The sequence below is a fragment of the Telmatherina bonti genome (genome assembly GCF_933228915.1).
Source record: "Telmatherina bonti genome assembly, chromosome: 17".
NCBI lineage: Eukaryota > Metazoa > Chordata > Actinopteri > Atheriniformes > Telmatherinidae > Telmatherina > Telmatherina bonti.
The window spans coordinates 11,647,763-11,665,461 of NC_136615.1; the positions used below are offsets into that span (position 1 = coordinate 11,647,763).

Below are 17,699 nucleotides of genomic sequence, written 5' to 3' on the forward strand. Positions count from 1 at the left end.
TGTCAGCGTCTGTATGCTGTTGTATATATTGTGTGATTTAGGAGGGAAAAAAAAAAGCCATGAATAAATAATAGACACATTTTAATGGAATGGAGGTGATTAAAACTGGAGGAATGGAGCCGCGTGTGTGTGTGTGTGCATAGACAGGACAGAAGGAATCATGAACAAATGCCAGCAGAAAAAGAAAGTATGCTGGAAAAAGAGGGAATAAGGAGGACTCGTGGCTGAATCCACAGTGCTGATGCTAGCTGTCTGATCCACTCAGACAGTTGGCAGCAGACTGTCTACCAGCCACAAATGTACAGTAATTCAAAGCATGCAATGTGACGCCAGTGCTTGCAAGCTGAGGCTGCAGTCACCCACCCACTCATCAACACACACACGCACACACACACACAAAGAAATATACGCCATAAAAGCAACAAATGTACTGAAGGCTCCATTCCATGTGATGCAATTATTCACAGCTTCATGGCTAATTTTGGCCAATTTCATAACTGGATAGCAGGGAAACTTCTACAAACACAGAGATCTTCTGAAGAAATAAGGAAATTCCACGCACTAGTTTCCGTGCGCTTCACTGGCTCCAAACTCCACAAGAAAGGTTAACAAAGTTAGCATGCAACAATAACAGCACAGCCAACTTAAAAGCAGCGCTGTGCAAATAGGATTTACTGACATAATCAATCAGTGTTTGGGGGCCGAGCAGAACTAAGCGCCTGTTTTTCAGGATAGTTGACGCAAACTTGTAGGGTTTAAGCTGCGATGTGTGTATCATGAGGGGAAGGATCAGATGTAGGAGGAGGAAGACATGAAGTCTGGAAAACAAAAGCAGCAGCAACGAGTTGAAAGAAAAAACAAGATTCCATCTTTTGTAGGTTAGTTCTCATGAGCTTCACATGACTTGCATTTAGCCCTTCTCTCACACCCCCTTTCTCCTCCTCCTCCTCCTCTCCTTCTGTGCAGACCCCCCCCCCCCCCCCTCTCTCTTTTCCTCCACCACTCCCCCCCCCCCCCCCCCCCCCCCCCCCCCCCCCCCAATCCCTTCTGCCTCTCCTCTCCTCAGCACATAGACTTCCTGTGTGTCCTGGCCTGAATGGTATGTGCATGGAGTGGGTGTCTGGGAGGCCTTTCATCCGGCATGGAAAGAAAAGAGAAGTAGAAAGAGAGAGAGAGAGAGAGAGAGAGAGAGGGTAGAAAAAAAGAAAGTGAGAGAAGAGAGTCATCTTTAATCCGTTTGAGTCAGAGCAGTTGTCCAGAGGCGAGTGGAGTGGGGCCTTGCAGAAGGGGTGAGAGGGCTCTGCTTGTGTCAGGGATGAGTGTAGCGTCTGGAAGGGAAGAGAGAGGCATGCTGGGAAAGCCTGCAGCCTGCCTGTTTGCCTTCCTGGGGCTGATGACATCCGGCTGGGACAGACACAGCGTGCATGGCTGAACGAGGATCCCAAACTAGAATAGATAGAGAAAAAAAATGAACCATTCATGCTCTGCAGTGAGAAAATGTGAAGGATAACGACAGAAAGCACAACCTGACTGGAACCTGCAGCCTCCTGGGCGAGCTTCGGCGTTGTCAGACAGGGTGAGGCTGGCTGCCGGGTGCCAGCACTGGAGCAATAACCACACTGGGAAGGGGTATGCTGGTGAGGCTGCCTCATGTCATGGAAACAACCTACAGCTCTTTGTGTGTGCACATGCGCACATACAGAATATTAAGACAAGTTGACCTTTAATAAGACGCAGCATACAGCACCATCTGCTGTTTGGATTGGGTTGTTTTACCATCCGATGAGTGACAGGAAATGCTTCATAATATTCTAGATAATAATAGCGATTATTTACTTATAAATTAAATTAAAACAGCTTTGCTTACCATTACACTCATTCTAAGCTTCACAGCAACCCCCATCATCTTCATCTGACTTCATTACCTGTTAGTTTTGATCAAACGTAAAGCCACAGGTCTTCAGGAGGAGCTGCAGCGGATAAATTACATTTGAACACAAATTTACAAGCTCTATGATTGCATTATTTAAACCTTCAAACATGTATTATTTTATGAAAACAGGTTTAAAAAGCATTAAAAGCTTCAAGAAGCTTTGCATCGAGTGCAGAGAATTTTCCATAATTAGGCTGCTGCATCAGATGAATGATATAGCAGCCTAATTATCCACATACAGGACGGAGTTAGAAAGGTTCACAACTGAGTTATGGTGGTAATATAAATGTCATGGGAGCATGAAAAATCAAGTAATTAACTTATGATTTCTCAATTTTCGGAGCGTGGATATATCAAAAAGGGGCTTCTTGTGTTCCCCGCAGCTCTTCACAAAAACATTACATCCTGAATATTTAGCTATTTTTATTGTTTCGTACTCAAATATGTTTGTTTAAATGACGTCATTTGTAATGATTTCATCTACCTGCTACTTTATATGCTCGTTAGAGTGTGTTTGGCAAATATACACTTCACCACATTCTTTCTTGAGGCATTTTTATTTCCAGCTCTGGTTTTTAAACAAAAGCTGCGGCTTCAGACATTTTAACTCTTTCCTCTGTTTGTATTTGCTTTTAGATTCATTTTCTCTTCTTGTGTGGTGTGATGGATTTATACAAGGTTTAAACCTTATTTAATTACATTTTCTTTATGATATTTGCTCTTAAATATTTCCATCTTGTGTTCACCACAGTACTTTTTTCCTCCTGACTAACAGTGAAGGACACATCCACATGTAATAAACTGTTATAAACAGTAAATATAACCACAAGTTCCTTCACATTGAGAAATAACAGATTTTTTCTTTGAATGGTGTTGAAAATGTAACTCTAAAAGAAATTTAATGTGATGCAACTTTTACTTACTTGTGCTTAAATAGTATATTAACATCAGTATTGTATGCATTTGAATATCTAGCCAGTCTAAAGTTGCATCCCACAGGTTTGCATTTACTCACACACATTCTCATCCCTCTCCGCTGAGTTTAGTATTAACTGGTGTTACCAAGTCAACTGTTAAACTAAGGATAGAAGGTTTCTGCTTGAGAAAACCTAATAAGTAACAGTTTATCATTGTTATGCAGTGTCTTGTGCAAAAGTCTTGATCACATCTTTGTATTTTGGTGCTTCGAACAATTGAAGTTTCTTCAGGATCTTTTGTTTTCTTTGGAATTTGGCTGCTTTCTCCACTCATTTCCAATCCTGTGCTTGTTTATTTTCAGAGCAATATTCTTTTGTTTTGTTTCATTAAGCAGGAAAATATCAAGCTATCAACCATTTAGGCTAAAAAAAAAAAAGCCCCTAAACTTGAAGGATGAACCAGTTTTGTGTCACAGACACCGTAGCTGGAATTTTAAATGGTGTGTTTATGTACTTCCACCGGCAGACTGTCACAAAGACGCATCATTTGTTGCTCTCTCTCTGGCTGAGGAAATAGAATACTTTTCTCCTTATGTCCTAAGACCTAAAAAAAAAAAAAGATAAACAGGAGATGAGGAGTAAATAAAAGTGGTCTGAAAATATTGGGAAAAATCCAGTGAAGTTCTGACACAGGAGCAGAGAGATGCATCTGGAGCTTCACTTCATCCATCTACTTCTGATGAAGCCTCAGCAGAAATGGTCTCCATGGAAGTTCGGCTGTGAAGAAGGAAACCCTGGGAAAGGAAACGAGTAGAAAAGGCTGATTGATCCGGGTCGGGGCTGTGTCTGTGTGGACTACCACACCTCTTTGTGTGGACGGTCACTCATAGTTTCCTCATGTTGATCCTCAGTGCCCTGCCTCATTACATGTTGTGTGTGTGTTCACGTGTGAGTCTATATTTGGGGGTTATTATTTGCTGTTGTCCTGTTTTTCATTTTAGTCGTTTTACTCTGTTTTTGCATGAAAAGTATAAATAAAGTTTTATTTGATTTGACATCATACAAGAACTTTGGCAAAGCGATGCATGTCAGTGTTTTTGACATGAGCATTTAACAAACTGCGGTACAGCTTCCCTTTGCTGCGCACAAGCACGAGATCTACGATGCTGCAAGTCATCCTGTCATGAGTTACATGTGAGAGGAAGAGCAAACGTACGCGGGTTTCCAGTTACAGTCGGCCACAGTTATCCCATCCCCAGCCCAGATGCACCCAGTCGCAGAGCTGCAAAACGTCCGTAACCACAGGCAAACAAGGAAAACACACTTTAACCGTATATTTATTTCAACACAATACAATATGTACAGCATCAAAATTGAAAATCTCTGAAAAAGAAAAGAAAGAAGGAACTGGGTGTGGGAACCTCACCAGTATGGCTGTCACACATTTCCTAACATTAACATTCACAAGGTAGTAACTGAAATATTAAATTGCATTAAAACTCTTCAGATAAAACACACACACACACACACTGCAGTAACTTCTTCATGTAACCTCTTGAAGAAGAAATATTCACTATTTCCAGCAGTTTGTTGGAATTCACACGTTTTCATGTAAACCAGACGGAGAAGGCAATCGCAGAAACAATCCCAAGAAACTCATAAAGTTTTGACTGAAACGGTTACAAACTTTTAACTTCTGATGAATTCGTACAACTTACACAGTTTTCCATTTTCCTCCAAAGCAAAGCAGATCTTACAGTAGCAGGCTGTGAAACAAAACCAGCACACACTTTGAGTAAAGCTGAATTAGTAGCAGGACTCTATAGGCTGGATTCTCCAAAGACACATAACAGCTTTTTTTTTTTTCTTTCTTTTTTTTAAAGTTTACACACAACTTTTCCTGCACACACTCCTACACAAGCATTCTGAATCTTTGAGTTTATTTAAAGGACACTAAGAGACATGCTGAGCATCCTCAGGCGACAGATGGTCAAATCATCTCCAACCAGCTCATTGTCGCTGCAAGTTCCTGGCATCAGAGATAACAGGTATAAATGCTTCAGTATTTGCAGGAAACACCTCTGCAGTGCGTGTAAGGTGAACGCTGCTTTGCATACTGGTTTCTTTGATAGCGTGAAAAAAAAAAAAAAGATGAGCAGAAACTTACATGAAGAAGAGGCACAATGTGTACACAGGTAACGATAAAGCTTATCTGCATCCTGTTAAATCTTTTTTTTTATATATGTGTGCGTGTGTGAGTTGCAGGAGCAAAGCAAAAAAGAAAAATAAAACCTCATTTTCAGTAAATGTGTTATTTAAAAAAAAGTAGTGAGAAAACTTTAAAGTTTAACTGGGATATTTAGTGGACATCCAGGGAGCAGAAACAATATTTTTGGACTTGGATTTGGCAGCACAACACCTTGTTGTCCGAGCTTTAAGCCAAAGAGTCGGACAAGCTTCAAAGCCTTTGGCTGGAAACAAACTCCGAATGTCCAAAGTAATCACTAACTCCAGCAGCGTCCATAAAGTCTTTAAGCACTGGCATAAATCAGATGGTGCTCACTGTTTGTTACAGATCTGCATAGCAAGGTGAGTCTCCTTCCCTGACTAGAAATCAATGTGCACACAGGATTGTAGATTCGTTCTGATCTGAATGTGGAGAAAATTCCATAAACTTTATGAAATGTCTTCAGCTGCCATGTGGAAAATAGAAGCTGTCCTTTTGGAAGGTGTTTTTCCGGATGTGGTGCCAGTATAATCTCACTGCGTCCCTTCCTAACAGGTCAACATTTCCATCAAGCCTCTCGGCACCGCCTCTGACTCCAGGCTGCTGATTTGGTTGCTCAGCAGACCATCAGCCTTCATCCATCTACTGCAACATTCTCATCCTCGATGCTCGGCGGGAAGGTCGACAAGAAAAACTCCCCTCTTTAGAACATTTTTCTTCTCTCCTATAATGCTCCAGCCTTTCTTATTTTCTGTAATATTTATGATGGAGGAACAGTGCCAAAGCAACCGGTTGACTGCTTCCTTCATGAAAGCCAAGAAAAATTCTTTGGTTTTTCAGGCTTCATTTAATCAAGTGAACGCAAATATTTTTAAACCTCTCTCCTGTTCACTATCAATTCTCCTTTTCTGGGATTTTCTTTTTTTTTTTTGCACCAAATGAAATGTTTTTCTGACTAATCCAGAAGAACAGACACATCTTTGACTCAAATTGAAGAAAAAAAGAAAGAGAAAAATGACTAGAAATGATTTACAACCCAAAGAGTTCACAGGATGTGTTCTGTGCTTTCGGCAGAATGGGTCAAGTCATTTCCAATGATTCAGCTGTGTAAATAAAGAGGCATCAGTGGAATATGTGGGGTTATACATCAGGAAACTAAAGACTGATTCTTCTTCCTTCATTTAAAAGAGCAACTACTGTAAAAAAAATCTGTCAGAGAAAAACAACATGTTGTACCAACTCCACTGGCAGTTGGCAGCTGGCAGCGCCACACCAAAAATAAGAAAGATGTGCTTCCACGAGGCACTGTGGGAGATCCACAGATTATACTAGACTAAAAGTTAGCTGCAGTTTTTTTCTTCTTTTAAAAGTTTTACTTGAAAAAAAACTATTATTCTCCAACAGAAGAGGCAAGAATGGGAATAATCTAGCAGTAGTTTTACTGATGCTGGTAAACAGCAACCAAAACATTCATTTTAAATTAAAAACACATTTCTTTCCATCAGAAATTACCTATAAATCCATATTTTTTACATAAAGAATCGAAATCTGCTTAATAAAAATAGCTTTAATCCAAAACAAAGAACCAAAACTGAAGCTAATGTTTCCCTTGAAGCTCCCAATGCAGCTTATTTCCTGCCTTTCTCAGAAAAATCAGGGCAAAATCGACTCTTGTCTCATCCTTTTTATAGTTTTTAGCTCATGAAAAGTCTTCATTCAGTGGAGAAAAATTTGCAATTTTGCCTTACAGATTTGCTCAAAAGGGATCTGCATGCATCAACCCATATGCATGGCTGGACAAGCTGCCTCAACAACTTAAATCTTTGGGTGATGCCATCCGCACATGCGGAGTAACTCGTCTCAGCGGTAAGGGAGCTCAACTCCTAATATTTGAAGTATTGAGTGTTTTTTTTGCAATGCTAAGGTTTGAAATTTATGACTAGACTGTGTTACTGATTGGTGTGTTTGCCTCCTGGCCCCTGCAGCTCTGCTGCTGCAGCCAAACACCATACTTCTTCTGCTGCTTATCTAGCAGCCAAACTGATTGCAGAATTGATTTGCATTAAGATGTGAAATTAGGGTATGACCTCATGGCTTGCCTTCAATCAAAAAAGGGAAAAAAAAAAAAGCAAAATTAAATGTGCTTCAGCTGCATTTTTCTTTTTTTTTTTTTTTTTTTTTTTTAAAATACATAATCGTGCCTTCGAGCAGAACCTCTGAAGCAACCAGTAATGGACATTTTATTGCCCAGAGTGCAGCTCTCTCTTGACCACCACAGCTCACAGTTTGCACTGTTTTCTAAGCTGATTGAAGTCGGCAGGAACGAGTGAGTCTGAATATTCATACAGGAAAAGCAGCTCCTGGGGTCCAAAATAAAGTTAAGAAATTTATTTGGAGCTATAGTGGGAATCAAACAGAATGACTGATAGATGGAAGTAAAATTCTTGGAATACTTGAGCAATAAGAAATGTTTCGCCATGCAAACCCACCCTGAAGCCCAGGGAGAAATCTGAGAAGGGTATTAGAATCCTTTATATTCACAGAGGCTAGACAGAAACGGGGTCAGATAGAGAAGGATGACATGCAGCCAAAGGCTTCTGATAAGCTTCTGAACATGGAGCACCAGTTCAACCAGTTGAGCTATCCATCATCCCAAATAAAACAACCATCCTACAGGGTTGTCTCTGGGGGTAACATCAAAGCTGCTACCTCCACTAGACAAAAGTGAAGCTTAGTGCCAAACATGGCAGTTCACCACTCATCCACAAGGGGCTCCAAAACAGAGCAAATAGACTCCCAAGATCAATTTCAGAAATAAACATGTTTACAACCCGGCTGGAAAAAAAAAATCAGTCAAGTTTTTCTTCATGACAACTGTGACGACCTGCATCACAACTGTCTAAAAACATAATTGGGGGCGTGTCTTTTTGATTGGCAGAGTGTAGCACAACTGCAGTTTTTAGCCGGCTAATAGCAGGACTTAGCTTTAGCTGGTTAGCTCACTTAGCTCCTGGCTACAGTTTGACAGATGTCAATCATCCACTTCAGACAGCCACAGCCCCTCTCAGCTCTCTTTGACCATTTTTGTAATTTCCAGGAGCGATATTATACGTAATGCTGCCAAGACGGTGACGATGGAAACTGCCCCAATCAGATTAATCTTTTCGGAAAAATGGGTGATGTCACGGAGGCTCCGTTCATCTTTAATACAGTCTATGGTAACATCCCCCCAAGAGCTTTGCTTGGGCTCCAATTCCTGCAGCCAAAAAGCACCTTTGTTCAGGAAAATGAAGCCAAGTGCCCCAAAACATGCTTCTGTGTCTCAGCTTTTAAAGCAAAACTACCTAAAAATGCTGCTTCTGTTTTGTTTTGACTGCACTTTGAGATTTATTATGCACATTCCTGGAGCCGGCATTGCACCGCATCATGCTGGATCTGAGAAACCACACTTCACAACCTTTTTTCTTCCAACCCAGGGTATCACATGACGCCTGCAGGCACTGCGTCACACACCAGGAAATTACCAGAGACAGCGAGGAAAAGAGAGAAAGTGTGGAACAAGAGTCAACATCAGACGGACTTTTACTTGATGGAGAGAGCTCAGAGAAGAATTATTACCCTTCATTAGCGTGCACTAAATTGTAAAAGCTGGACAATGTTCAGTACTGTTGCTTTAATAATGAAGGTGGTATTTGGGTCAATCAAAACAGTTTACCAGCAGTTAATCATTAGACGCAACCCAAACTACTCATCTCAGAACAAAAAACAGAGAAGCCTGCAATCCCAAAGCAGTGTGCGCATGTTGCAGGCTCTCACTCCAGATGTGATATCCCCAGATCTCCAAATATGTGACTTTATATGAAAACATACTGGATTAACAGCAGTGAATAAACTTAAGCCCATTCTTATGCTGTAGTAGTCTTCTCTCTCACAGACAACAGATTTGGATCATTTCCATTAGGCAGCCCTGACAGATTAAAAACAGAGTTCAGCATTTATTGAATGCAATGCATACATCTGTGGATGAATATCTCAGAATATTTCCATAAATGCACATATCAGCAAAAAATTGCCTTCTCACAATCGAGCCAGCAGGACTGCATCAATCTGCATCTTTCTTAGCCAGACTGACTGCGACCTGAAATCATGACGACGCCTGAGCATAGAAACAGTCCTGCTCATAACCACACAGAACTGCAAACTATGATTTTTCTCATATACACAGCTTCATGTTTTACTCAGTGACCTTTAAAGGTGCAAGTCTGAAGATTTTTTTTTACTTCTGGAGGAGTCAGGCTAGTTGTTGCTATGCTAGGTAAGCTAGCAAAGAGAGCTTTAGCCTGATGCAGGTGTGTGTCTAAATTCTTGCCTATCCCAAAATGTTTAAACAAATATTTAAATATTTTTTCACTTCAATAACACTTTCTAAACTTTTCAGAGCATTTTCAGAGACTCCAGCATAAATATACCCTTCATGATTAGCCTGAGTGGATTTAAAACATGTCTGGGCATTCAAAGTTCAAAGACACTTCAATCAACTCAGAAACTTGCGTGGATGTAGCTTTTAATCACTAACACTTTTAACTTTGGCCATAATAAAGTTAAACCTTTAAATAATATGAAATCATAATTGCTACACAATCTGAATGATTTTCCATCAAAGCTCAAACTGTGCTTGAATAGTTCATTTTGTAGGGTTTCCGTTTTATCTTTGTCTCAAAGAGTTTTACAAGATTTCTCTGCTGTCTGCTTTTGAATTCTAATCACTAAATAGATGGAAAGAGAGCGGCAACACATAGTTCAACACAATGTCACTTTATTAAGTTGAGAGGCAGATGGAGCAACGGACTGTGGGGACTTAAAGCGGATGCTGGCGTTGCTGAGATGACAGGGGAGAGGGAGCGAGGGCTAGCGAAGGGTCCTCAAATCACGATGCCCAGGTATTTGATGATCGAGTGGTCTGCTAGAGGCAGCTCCAGTCAAGCCAAACACCAAGAGTCCAACTTTTAATCAAGAAAAGAAAAGAGAACCAAAAAAATAAGCTCCAAGGAGTTAAAAATACACAAATCTCAGCGGTGCCACAATTTGCAGGGTTTGCAACGCTCCCCTGGTCCGTCTAGTATGAAGCTGCATTCCCTCTAAATTTTCCACACGTTGATTACTTGACACAAGAGGACGTGGTTCAGTTCTGTCTGCCTTTCCAGATGAGGCACAGATTGGCCGGGTTCTCCTCTGCAGTCTTCGCTTTGATGACTGTCTGTCCGCAAGGTTGAAAATGTTCTCATGTGCTCAGCGGGGGGGGGGGGGGGGGGGGCTTCTCTGCTTGACACATCAGGACCAAATTCCTTTTACATAACTACTGGTTGTTGTCTCAGACTTTATGTGATGGACAAAATGTTGGGACAAAAAAAAATAATTTCTTTTTTGTTTTTTCTCTTTCCTTTCCTTTTTTTTTTTGTAAAGAAATGAAACAAAACTCAAACTCCAGAAACATTAAACACACAGTTCAGAAAAAAAAACGAAGCATCGGGAGATCTAGAAACTTAATGACAAATTTCTGTAATGACATTGTTACACAAAACATTTTAATTACCTGGGGGAATGTTGGATGGCGAGTACTGGGTACTGGGAGGGTTTACGACACCGACCTGATTGGCAGTCATCCCTGTTAGGGGTCATCTTCACACATACATCTACAATCTTTGAATACAGGTGACTGAATTGGTCTTCAGAGATGACAGGTGGATATTTGTCAATCAAAGTTGGGTATGTGGCATACTGATACCCCTTACCAAATGTCCCGTAATCTCTACTTAGGTCATGTCTTGACTTTGTTGTGTCTGTACGGACCATTTGGTTGGGCAGAGGTGTTCCTTTAATAACCATCTGCTCCTCTCCTCGGGTTAGTCAGTACACCTGATCGTCAGTGTCCATGCAGTAAACGTTCATCATGATGTGATCTGCCATGGACCTTCCCTACCCAAATTTTGTGTATTCAGAGTCCTCCTTGTTGCAGCCAAGAGTGTTGGCGCCCCTGGGGGACTGAACCTTGCCGATTTCCTCAAGGGCGCTGGCCAACGAGTCCAGGTCTCCGGAGTCCTGGTGCTGGGCTTCCCACAGACTCAGAATCACAGAGGACGGACTCTCCTGGCATGCAAAGTAGCACAGGTTCCTGGAGGCCATGGAAAAAGGAATATTTTAATAACAGATCACATCACATGGCAAGGAGTAACAAAGGAGTGGTTCTATAATGAAGTGGTTGCTTTGCAGTCATTATAGTAGTAAAGCAAAGCAAAGTCATTTTTAAAGAGCTTTTTATACGAGTACTGAATTCATATAAAGCGTCTGGAGTAAAGACGAGAGAAAAACGGGGAAAATCAAAGCAGCACATGCTCTTATACGGATGTTTAGTTCCAGAAATTAGTACAATAAGCTGTTATCACTCATTAGGCATGTTAGAGATGAGTCAGACCTGATCTTTAATGATGCAATCTGGTTACATATGTGACTTGTTCTGACATAATTCAAACATAAAGAGCGATAATCTCACAAGATTGAGGTGTCACAGTAGCTCTCTGCCAAGTAGTCACAGGGGAATGATGGGTAACATCTGGCTCTAACTGGATCCTCCCAACTGAGCTGCATAGAAACTTTAGACTAGAGAGTTTCTGAGCTTATTAAGTCAAATTTATTCTGCTTATGGAGTAAATGTTTGTGACTGAAACTGCTTAGCCACAAACATGAATGCAATAATCCTGTAGTTTATAAACTTCCTGCACAGACTAAAGATTTTACAACAGCTTATTGTTTCTTCCTGCCGGTGCTGTCACCTCATATCTGTTTCACAGGCAAAATCTTATTATATTATACAGAGAAAATCTCCTGCATTGCCAGTGCTTTTTAAACAGATAAAGGAATGACTTTATCCTAAAAAGATCAGCTAAAAAACATTCTATAAAAAGATCCTTTAAAATGAGTCAACAATAATTAGCAGGGATCAATTAAATAGATTTAAAAGAGACTTAATGAAGATTTCTCCTTTTCTGCTGTTGTTCGAACATCTGTCCAACAGGGGGCACTGTTTCCTAGCAATGGCATCTTTTTTCATTCCAGCCTTTTCTTGTTTTTTCCCTTCCAGTTTCCACTTTCCCTCCTCCGTATGATGATGTTCCCACACACTCAGAGAAATAATGACAAAAATCAGCTTAAGTAGGTAGAGACATTTCTATTACATGCTTCTTGGTGTGCTTGGCTGGGCTGAAAAAGCTCTGAAATCCTTTCCCATTTTGCAGTCACAGATGTTTGTTTTCAGACTTGAAAAGTGAAATTCCTTAATCACACAGTTTCTGTTATAGTTCCTTAGATAACTTTTCCCTGTTATGCATCTCCAGCTGCCAGGAAACAGAGAGTATCCGCTCAGTGTGTTTCAGAGCTGACTGCACAGATCTAAGAGTCGCCCTGGCTACAAGCACTTGCTTATTGACTTCTTTTCTGAAGCACAAATAGAGATCACCCTATCTCTAAATAACTAAAATCCTCCTACGCCTACACTAATGCAGACCTGGCACAAGCTCCTGAGAGTGTAGCAGGTCTTGAGAGATGGAGCACATGTAGAGATGCTGCTAATGAGAAGTGCTAACATGAACACATTTTTCTTGCCAGAGGCTGGCCTGTCAGCAGTCAGATTTCTGTACAACATGGCATTTTGTCTTCAGTTACAGTATTCTGACTGTGTTAAAGCTGGCCGTAACATTTTTCCTCACCATCTCTCTGGGTGGATGTGTTTTTAGATCTATAATGAAATCAGCAAAGTGGCGTTTAACTGAGAGCCAGTCGGGGATGGAAGATAAAGGCCGACACGGTGCCTAAATTGAAGATTAAAAGTGGTGATCAAAATGGGAAGAGTGTTTACATTCATGGATAATAACAGAAATATACAGATTTATTCATGCAGCGTTTTTGCTTTCCTGTCATTATTCTAATATTCAAAACATGCCGATTCACTCATGCAAGGATGTCACAGCACAATGTAAATGGCAGCTGAAGAGCCAGAGGAAAATTTATACCTGTCTATGTGAAGCTTTTGAGCCAAGAGCTGCCAGTCCTTCCCGTTGGCATTAGCGGCGTCAAAGGTGGCGCTGATCCGCTGACGGATGGACAGGGGGATTTTAAAAGCCCTGGACCCTGTCTGAGAGGTGACGGTACAGTCTGACTGAGTGAAAAAGGGAACCGCTCCCTTTTCATTCTGTTAGTGAGAAGAAAAGGAAGACGTGTCAGGGGGAGCTTAAGACGTTTCCACCTAAATATGAAGGACAAGGACTCATCAAGATCATCTATACATGAAAAGCTGCACGAGACTTATTACACAAGCTGTTAAATCAAATTAAGAGATAGCCAGTGTAATAAAAGAACCTTATTAAGAGGCTTAATGACTACTCAGGCACAAACCGAGTGCGGCTCACCTCCACAGACGTATAGATCTGGAGTATCTGCTCCTCTCCTGTGACCTGCCGGATGCTGAGCTTGCAGGAGAGCTGAGACGAGGAGTGGCTGTATCGCTCCAAAGAGAAGGCACACTGCAGGGGACGCTGGTTACTGGCCCACACCTGAGAAAAGGAGAACTCCTGTGGAGCGAGGACAAGCGGAGGGCAGAAAGGATGAGCATTGTGATGGAAGGCCTGAGCAGATGGGAAACTCATCAGGGTGCTGCTGAGGATGTTGGTGGAATCTTGCTTCACCATCCACTTTGCTGTTTACATGCTTAATTAAAAGTAGATGAGTGGCCTCGTTACCTAATCAATGACGGTAACTAATCAAGGAGCTTTAAACCATCGGAAAGAGAACAAGCAGTGGGTCGGCGCCACCGGAATGAATGGAAACGCATCCTGTTAACGTCCTGGAAGAGCTGGAATCACCAGAGAGCTGATGGGAGCGGCATTGTCTTAGTTATTAATAACTACGTTTCTACGAGTTGCTGGAGGAGTGATGGTTTTTTCTGCTAAATTAAACGTTTCCTATAATATATGCTGAAACAAAGTCTACTCTGATTGGTCAGCTCCACTGATCTGAACACTTATAATTTTGTGTGAATAATGTGAAAGTTAAATGAAACAAATTAGTTCACACCCTACAGTGCAGGATGACTCAGCTTTTTTTTTTTTCAATTTTTCACAGCAACTTTCACTTTTCTGTCATTTTCAAGTTAAATATTAGCACGTATGCTCAGTGGATGATAAAAAAAGATAGAAAACTAAACAAATAAATAAAAAAAAACACAACATATCCGTAAGGGACAGTCACTTCTAACGCCTGCACAGGAACCGGCTGATGAACAGATCAACAAAACTCTTTGATTTAAGACACAGAAAACCTGGTTAAGGTACGTAAGAAATATGTCTTAAAATGAGGTTTTCTCTGCTTGCCGACGGCCAACAAAAAACATTTACAGTGTTGCATGTTATCAGTTTGATAGCTATTAGTGTATACGCATAGAAATAATCAATGTAACGCCATAAAACCCTCCTCCGAAGCTCCTTTTACTTAACAGCATTACATCCAGGCTGCGGTGAAGCTTACATAAATGTCAATCTTTAGATAAGGATCTGAAATGTGATTATGGAATTAGGACAGGGATGCCTCGTTTTACACAGCTCATGCTAAATTTCTGCCAAATGTTGCTGCTGAAAAACCAAAGTAGAGGCTATGGAGCATATGCGAGAGATCCATTTTGACTTCCCATTACTTAGTGCTGTGTGACCCAGACAGTGGTGCAGCGAGAACAGGTCAAAACACTGTTTTACAGATGAATTATCCTCTCTTCAGATCCATCAGACAGAAGGATGGCCACTTATAAAAGCCTCCTTTAGGTGAGAGTAGTGTCTGAATCAGAGCTTATAGTCATCATCCTTGTAAGACCTTCTTTCCTATCTTAGAAAGCCTTGTTGGTATTCTGAAGGCGTGATGGCGGGCTAATTCTACTAATACGATGTCGCTGGTGGGATAAACATCATAGGGCAGAGCAGAACATGCAGCATATAGACCCCCAGGAAGATAACTCCGATATGTGTGTGTGTGTGTGTGTGTGTGTGTGTGTGTGTGTGTGTGTGTGTATTCTTGCCTGGTAGTCATAATTAAGTTTGTAATGGTGCATGTGTGGGTGAGATAGCTAGTCTTAGTGATCCCCTGCTGTGCCCTTGCTGTTGCCCTTTAGCTTTGATGTGACCATGCACGAAAAAGGGAAGCTGGCAGAAGAGAGAGAGAGAGAGAGAGAGAGAGAGAGAGAGAGAGAGAGAGAGAGAGAGAGAGAGAGAGAGCAAGCTGGAGGAGTGAAGCAGAAAAGATGAAGCTGCACAGCTTCTTTCCAGGTGCATGACCGCAACAAACCTGAGCTCCATTTAAATCAAAGCACACATGGACTTACAGTAAACACGCTTTCTGCTTTAAACACTTTTCCCTTTAAACAAAAGAAACCACCTACCTGGCAGGTGGTGAAAGGCTTGATGCTCCAGAGTAACTGTGGGATGTCCTGGATGGACACCTGGAGGCTGAAAGTGTTCCCCCTAAACAGCATCATTTTAGGTTCTTCCAGCAGCCGTCCACCCCTGCTGCGCTCCCCCACGGCCACCTCCTGAAAGAAAAAAAGGACTGTTAATGCTGTGTTTTTTTTTTTTTTTTTGCTTAGGTTGGGAAATCCATCAGATTATATGAGAATGCATCCTGGGAGAGTTTGAGATGACCTTTTCTAAAGTCTTTCAAGATTAACATTTTCCCAAAACCAGCATTTCGAGATGTGATGATAGACAACAGCCATGCAGGTTTGTTGAATAGTTTTGCCAATCAGTATAATGGGAGTATTTTAGTAAAGCTAACTTATTATAATTAGGGGTGGGACTCTATTAAAAAAATGATCTATTTAATGACAGACTTTGTAATTAATTAATCTCAATAACATTTTAGTCGCATAATAAAATTTGCCCAAAAAAAGCTTTTTTTTTTCCATTTGAATTAATGTTAAGTAATTATTTAATCAAATAATAGTAATAGAGATTAAAATAATAAACTCAAACTCTATTGTCTGGTTAATTGAATTTAACTGAGAAACAGGTAAATTCAGAAATGGAAAATATCCCAGGCCAAAACTGAACACACCCAAAGTTAAAGTATCATTTCAAATACTTGAACTAACGTTGCAGCTCCAGTTATTTTTTAATTAAGAGTCTACAGCATGTTACAGTAATTTAAACTTCATAAATGTTTTTAACAACACTTTTCAATAACAAACTATATCTGCCAGTAAACCAGGACGAATTAACCAGAATCAACTTCAGTCTGATCACGCAGCAGAGGTGATCACCTCCGGCTCCGACTGCAGCGTAGAGCTGCACGAGGACCGAGCTATGCGTTTTATTTAGGAGGGGAGGCGGGGGGGGACAAAGGACAAAGGTTCCGGATTTAAATGCTTTGTTTTTTTTTAACGCGTTAATGTTTCTGTAATTAACTAATTGTAATTATTGAGCTAAAGTCCCACCCCTCATTAAAATGCAACATAACCTAGTATGAAATGCAACACAATAAATAAGTAAAATTAATGTATGGTTAATTATTTCTCCTCCCTAATAATATCAACTGGTGCTGAATTATCCATTGTTGGAAAGTAGAAAATCAATCAGTGTGCTTGTGTTGATCGTTTTAACATAACTAAGATAATCCCGCAAGTGTTCAGTGGGATTGAGGTCTGGACTCAGGTTCTTTCATCCTCTCTGCTCCCAAATTATGGAGGTAGTCTGATGATCCTGACTCCTGAGAATCCTGAGAGGAAGATGTGAGTCCCTGATCGTGGAGCGAGGAGGAGATGGCCACTGGCTCCACAATCTCATTCCATTATGTCTGCCTGCCTACATATTTAGCTTTGTTGCTTATTCCCCCAAGGCACTTTTCTTACAAGTTAAACTTCATTGTAAAGGTGGCTGATCTGACTTGTCAACCACGTATAACTCAACAAACTGTTCTCATCTTTGATAACAATAAGTGATTTGTGACGATGTCTTTAATTAAAACAAATGAGTTAAAACAAAAAGTCCCATTCTGTTTCTGCAATTTGTCAGTTCACTTCTCCCCAAGTCACCACATTTCAAGGCCTTATTTTTTCTCTTCTTCACCCACTGTTTTGGCTGGGAGAGTTAAAGACAGAGGGAAAACTTATATTTGCTAGAATCTCCTTGGTCATTAGAAGAGATGCTGCAGGAATGAAAGTAAACATACAAGTTTATGGGCTTCAAACTCCATCCAAAGTCACTGGGCTCTGAAAGTCAATACTGGATAAAAGTGAGCAGCGACATAGCGCAGAATCCTCATCTTATGAATGTTTAGAAGTAGTTTAATAGATGGTTTTCAAAGAAAATAAAAGTGATGAAGCCTATGACTCATTTCCCTTTGATGCAGCAATATTACTGCTCGACATTGCAATGACAGCATCGAGTCTTTGAGTCCTCGCCACAACTAAAGCTCTTCTGTTTTCTCTGGAAAAGTTCCTCTGTGCTTCAAAGCAATATCCTTCAGCTGGTGGTAGCTTGGTGCTTCTTTCTCCTAAGTCTTCTTTTTAACTTATAAAAGTTGGTCAGCA

At 40.8% G+C, this 17,699-nt stretch overlaps 1 protein-coding gene across 1 annotated transcript in view; it reads right to left on the reverse strand.

Moving 5' to 3' along the window:
• Positions 1-11,053: 11,053 nt before the first annotated feature.
• LOC306767919 (netrin receptor UNC5D-like) overlaps positions 11,054-17,699 on the reverse strand; it is a gene marked incomplete at both ends in the record, with an annotated part of 211,736 nt that continues 205,090 nt past the window's right edge. Inside the window, 4 exons of the mRNA XM_079256085.1 lie at positions 11,054-11,249; positions 13,144-13,322; positions 13,540-13,701; positions 15,555-15,704. Of these exons, the coding sequence (XP_079112211.1) occupies positions 11,054-11,249; positions 13,144-13,322; positions 13,540-13,701; positions 15,555-15,704 (687 nt within the window). The remainder of the gene's footprint in view (positions 11,250-13,143; positions 13,323-13,539; positions 13,702-15,554; positions 15,705-17,699) is intronic.